Source organism: Octopus bimaculoides, chromosome 7, assembly GCF_001194135.2.
Source record: "Octopus bimaculoides isolate UCB-OBI-ISO-001 chromosome 7, ASM119413v2, whole genome shotgun sequence".
In the NCBI taxonomy this organism is placed as follows: domain Eukaryota; kingdom Metazoa; phylum Mollusca; class Cephalopoda; order Octopoda; family Octopodidae; genus Octopus; species Octopus bimaculoides.
In genome coordinates, this window is record NC_068987.1 from 58,434,534 (window position 1) to 58,440,770 (window position 6,237).

At 36.8% G+C, this 6,237-nt stretch overlaps 1 protein-coding gene across 1 annotated transcript in view; it reads left to right on the top strand.

Moving 5' to 3' along the window:
* LOC106875909 (histone-lysine N-methyltransferase EHMT2) overlaps positions 1 to 4,709 on the top strand; it is a 26,024-nt gene extending 21,315 nt beyond the window's left edge. The window contains exon 2 of the mRNA XM_014924225.2: positions 1,346 to 4,709. Coding sequence (XP_014779711.1) covers positions 1,346 to 2,237 — 892 coding nt within the window. The 3' untranslated portion in view covers positions 2,238 to 4,709. The remainder of the gene's footprint in view (positions 1 to 1,345) is intronic.
* The last annotated feature ends 1,528 nt before the right edge of the window (positions 4,710 to 6,237 follow it).

The following is a 6,237-nucleotide window of genomic DNA, read 5'->3' on the forward strand; positions in this document are numbered from 1 at the left end:
TATATATATATATATATATATATACATACACATTCACACACACATATATATACATACACATTCACACACACATATATATACATACACATTCACACACACACACACACTCATACATACATACATACATACATACATACATGTCCGCCAAATTCATTCGTCAGCCTGAAACTATAGTAGAAGACACTTATACTTCCTTGTCCTTACCTTTGTTTGAGATTTGGTGGATATACTTAGCAACTATCTGCATCAGTGTGGGTCGTATCTGTGTTGTTACAGATGTTTAATCAGATGACATCTCTGATTGAGCAGGCATGTGATCAAATGCATTCCAGTCGTAATCAGGCCACCTTTTCTTAAGTGCAGTGAACCCAGGTCCACATTACATATTGTGTACCTTTTGAAGGCGAGTGGTTGAGATATGAAAGAGGTTTGGTTGCTATTTCTAATAGACTGAGCACCACCATAAAGACTTCCCATAGTCTTGCTTCCCTAAATAGATGGTACATTGAGGGAATTGTTAAAGCAATGGACTAAAAATTTTGCAGTTTGGAGGGGAATCTTTCCTGGTTCTTTGCATTTCGCCCGAATATTTTTTAGGTACTGCAAAAGTTACGGGTGCTGCCTTTCCTATCTCAGATCTATAATAAAAGAAGTCCAGTATATGTTGTGCCATTTGGGTAGAATCATAATCAGCCTGTCAGTTTCTCAGATATGAGAGAGTGAAGAGAGCTTTTAGCAAGATTAATTATTCTCAATCCTATCTGTTGTTTGTATTAGGGAACTTATGCATATTTATAAGGTTTCGGAATGTTCTGTAAATATGCTTAATAATTCATCAAGACTAATATCTGCTAAATTGTTTAATATCTATTATGCACGTAATGCGATATCATGGTTTGTGTATTTAAAAATTAACGATATTTTGAAATAAACGCAAAAAAAATGATTGACTTTTAGACAAGCATACAAACCTTTTTCGTTTGATGTTGAAATTCCATTTTTCAGCAAAATTTCTCTCAACACAAGAAGCTAATGAAATACTCCAGTTTACAGTAAATATTTCAATTATTTCGTTAGACTTTAGCGTTGAGTTATAAAATATGACAGTCTATATTTATAGTTATATCAGATACTGCCTTGTCACCGGAGTCCGGGGTTTGGAAATTTACAGGTATCTTTCAACGTTTAGACCTTCATTTAGCTACAATTAATCACCTTAGGGTGAAAACTAACTTTGTTGCCTGAATGTTAACAATGATATTATAATTGAAATATGTTAACTGTCTGAAACTACCAACATGGCTGTAAACTATTATTTATTCTTACTTTTCTTTTTTATTTTCAGCTTGAAAAGAAGACTCACAATCAACACAAATCGAACAGCGAATCGAATTTCTTCAGTTCTTCGCCGACCATCTTCCAAGCGTGTTCTTACTGGTCCTCGACTCAGACAAACTATACGACCCTGTGCAGACGCCTGCGAAGAGCAAGGATTGTTGTCTGCCATCGAAAAGTGTCATCATGCATGTGTGATGAAGCATTTAATCGGAGGAGATTCCCCTGATGTAGGAACAACAAAGGATGACATGCCTGTAATTTTAGCTTGTAAAAATCCAGAGATTCTCGAACTTCTTTTAGAATTCGGATGCGACATCAATCGAACACCCAGAAGCGATAGTTCTATTCCATCAAAAAGAACAGCTTTGCATTTTGCTGCAGAGTATGGGTACTTAACAAGTGTGAAACTCTTAATTCATTACGGAGCTAATGTCGATGCTCATGATGCAAATAACATCACTCCGTTAATGCTGGCCTGGGACAAATCGCAGGACCATGTAGCAGAGTATCTCCTGAGTGTCTACCTTCGTGACAAAAAAGCTGGCTCTTGGGGACACCATGCTCTGATGCAGTCGTGTCAGAATGGTCAATTAGATTTTGTTCAAATGTTAATTCTCAAGGGACATGTGAATCCTAATGCACATGACCAATATGATGGTTCAACGCCTCTGATTGCTGCAGCTAAAATTGGACATATAGAAATTGTAAGGTTTCTTCTAACTCGAAACGTTGATGCTACATATCGTGATAAACTACGAAATTTTACGGCTGGGGATTATGCAAGTGTCAATGGACATCGAGAATGCTGGCTTGTATTGCAAGAAGCCTCAGAAGATCTTAAAGAAGATGAAATAGTGGTTGTTCAAACTGCAAATACTCCCCAAGAAAGTGTCAAATAAATCTAATATACCTAAGTATATGATACAAAACCTCTAAGAATTATTCAAAAAACACTTTGAAACATATTTACATGTGCTTGTGTCCATACATGTGATATATACATCGATAATTATTCATGTACAATCCTATAAATGTATTTAATTATTTGATAATGGGATGGATTTGCGAAATGACAAATGAGTGAGCTATAGTTAGCTATTCAAATCTGTACATTTAGAGAAAAGACTTTTGCATTAACGAAGAACGATGAGTGATTAGTTGGTTGGTTGGCTGGTTGGTTTCTTGGTCGAATGCTGTAGTCCAAGAGACAAAGTATAGCATCCAGCCAAGTAGGGTTCGACAAAAGTCAGTTATGTGGCTTATCTACTCGTGTACATGTGTTATATAATGCATTTTTTTTTCTTTTTGATTGGAGTATGTTTTATGCTTATTTTGACCTGCAAATTGTAAAACACACACACACACACACACACACACACACACACACACACACACACACAAAAAGAAAACGATATCGAAAATAAGTTGGGTTTTTTTTTTCATCTTTTATACATCAATTCACACTCAAAATTATACGGTCAAGCGGTGTTTTATTGTTCCACTTATTGTGAATGTCTGTAGCACATGAATTATAGAGCAATATTATTTTTATTTTTCTCCAAGAATCCAAGTTCAGTCATACTTTGATCCCGGTGGCTTAGTACGTACCTTGTCGCTCCACTAGTAATGGGTATCGTGCTGAAAGTATATTTTGAATACTGGATTAGTCTATAGACTATAGCTGTATCTCCTTCCTCTAGTATATTTCTTACCACACTAATGTTGAGTGGGCAGTTGACTTCCAACATAGAATTTTTTTTTCATTATTATGTCGTCCCAAACAGCAATATAAGGCCAGTTGCGTCTTAATTCGGACGCTGTTTTTATTCTTAGGTTCCACCAATATTCTTTTAACCCGCTATTCTCAATACGTTCATCTTTATTTGTAGCTATTTCTTTCTTTCGTATTCCATTTCAGATTGCTCTATCTACAACATAATGCCATTCAGTAAGGTAGTATCTAAGGAAATTCTCTCAGTTGGCAATGACACGACAAATGTCTTCCGTTTGGATTTTACATAGTCTACATTTGTTGTCAATTGAAGCCTTCTAAGTGTATTTAGTGGGAATTTCTTGCCGTGTTCTTGGTGTAGTTTATTCCTTCTATGGTCTGTGTTTTTCATTCACTCTAAGTGAACTGGTATATTTTTTCATCTTGATAGGATTAAATAGGATTCTCTCTCTCCCTCTCTCCCTCTCTCTCTCTCTCTCTCTCTCTTCCTCTCTCTCTCTTTCTCTACTTCCCTCTCTCTCTCCCCTCCCCCTCTCTCTCTACCTCCCTCTCTCTCTTTGTGTGTTCTGTTCAATTTTGCGATTACAATTTGTTTAAAGAATATACAGATCCGATAATTTAAGGTTCACACTTTCGGTGATATATTCGGGACCACACATACTCTCTTACTGAAACTTATCACATATCAGTTAATATTCGGGTTGCTATTACAATGTTCCCTGTTCCTCCGAACTTGCATAGTATATATTACATCCGCTAAGACTCTCCAAATTCACGTGCCTATCAGATTACTGTGACTTATGTATTATAGCTCTTCACCCTGCAAGATTGAACATAAACCTTTTTAAAGAATTCCTCATCCTTGGAGTTTCAACTCTGACCTCCTCTTCCTTGTCCACACGTTTTTCTATAAATGTCAACACGCACTCATGAACCGTATATCTGAGCAGAGCAAAGTAAAGATCTTTTAAAGTCTTGAGAACTGCCACTTTTTCCAGACTCCTGACCTTTTCCTTTAAAAACATTCTTTCACTTTTGACCTACTTTGATTTTATTTATTCGCGATATTTCAGTTGCCAGACCCGTAGGTTGCATCTAAGGCACTGCTTTTTAACTATTTTTATACCATAGTTCACTTCTCAAAAAACAACACGTGTATCCCACCATAAACTTACGTATTCAGAAGTTTTAAAGTTTTATTGCAAGTCTTTTTTCGTTTCTTACTTATTTACGTCCCATTCTGAAGTAATCCATTTTGAGAAACTCTGGTCTAGGGTTTATAAACCCTAAAATATTCTGAGTAAGGCTAAACGCACAACCTTATCTTGAATTAAACAGTTCATAACCTTTATGTTGTTTTATATAATACTTTCAGGCAAGCGTGTAAATGTGTGTTTGCGCGTGCGCGTATGCCTAAGTGTGTGTGTGTGTGAATGAGAGGTATTTCAGAGAAAGAAATACGTGCATGCAAGTCAATCGTTAAGTTTCATCAGCACAATTTAATAACTGGTCAGAAACCAGAAAACTACAAATAACGTAATTACGCGATGTCATGGTTTGTGTTTTTACAAATAAACGATATTTTGAAATAAACGCAGCGAAAAAATTTGCTTTACGAATAAAGTTTCATCGAAAAACAGCTTCATAATGTGTAATTTTCTTTATTTAAAAAAAAAATCGGATGAACAAAGTTTTGACACCACAGAAGCACAATTAAAGGCATTTAATGTGTTTTACTGCCTAATGAGTCACAATTTCAACCATAATATAATTATTTCGGCTATATTCATATTTAGAGAATATATATTAAATGCAATACTTTCAGAAATTTTTATCATTACCATCATAATGTTGTCCTATTTGGAAAGGCTTCATCTCAAGGTTTCTTATTTCTATATGGCTATGTAGCACCAGACTAGATACGATATCAGATCTCTTTAACTAAGGGTATCTTCATATACATGTGTGAGTGTGTATGTGTGCGTGTATGTATATATCCACACACGAGGATCGGCTAAAAAGTTCATAGGCTGACCAAGATACTCTCATGGAATGAAACCAAATGAGGTTTATTTTTCAACATAGCCCTCTTGCAGTCCCCACACTTCTTCCATCAGTGTTGCAGTGCATTGGTGAAGAAGCTTTCATCTTGTTGGTCTAAAATATCATTAACAGCAGATATGATGTCATCATCACTGCGATACTCGTTCCCAGCCAAGTGTTTTTTCATGTTGGAGAACAGATAACAGTCAAATTAGGAGAACAAGGAGGCTGATCAACCAGTTCAAAGCCACAGTCACGCACGGCAGCTATTCAAATCAAGGACTTGTATGCTGGAGCATTGTCCTGATGAAACAAGACCCCTTTTATCAGCTTTCCTGAGCGTTTGGTCTTGGCAGCCTTTCGTAACTGCTACAGTAAGTTGGCATAGCACTCACCATTGGTGATGTGACCCTTTTGAAGATTGTCAATAAACACCATGCCTTTTGCATCCCCAAAAACTGAGGCCATCATCTTCCCTACAAATGAAAAGACCTTGGACATCTCTTGAAAAATTGACGAGGGGTGTTTCCACTGCATGAATTGTCCGTTTGTCTCTGGTTAAAAATGATGAAACCAACACTCATCCTGGGTTGAGAAATTAAAAAATGTTCAAGGAAACTAGCTGGATATGTCTCAAACAATGTCAGATTTTTCTGTGATGTGATCAACCAGTTGCACTTTTGATCAGATGTCAGAAGGCGAGGCACCCAGCGAGCAGAAACCTTCGTTATGCCAAGGTCATTGTGCAGAATATACCCCAATCTCTCACGGAATATGCTAATAGCGTTGGCTATTTGATTTATAAGTCAATTACCTGTCATCCATCACCATGCGGTGAATATGATCAATGTTTTTGTCTGTGGTGACAGTTGCAGGATGTCCAGACGTTGGGTCATTTTCAAGACTCTCCTTTCCCCTCTTAAATTCAGCTACCCACTTTTGCACCATCGATAAAACTGGAGCGTCATCCCCTAATGTAGCAACCATGTCAGTATGAACGTCCTTCTGCAGATACATGATAATACAACGATGGCAATTTTTTTCATTTTCAACAAAAGTCGCTACCGGTTACTTTTGAAGTATTCTTTCAACAATCAGATGTCAGTTTACCTGGAAAGAAACCA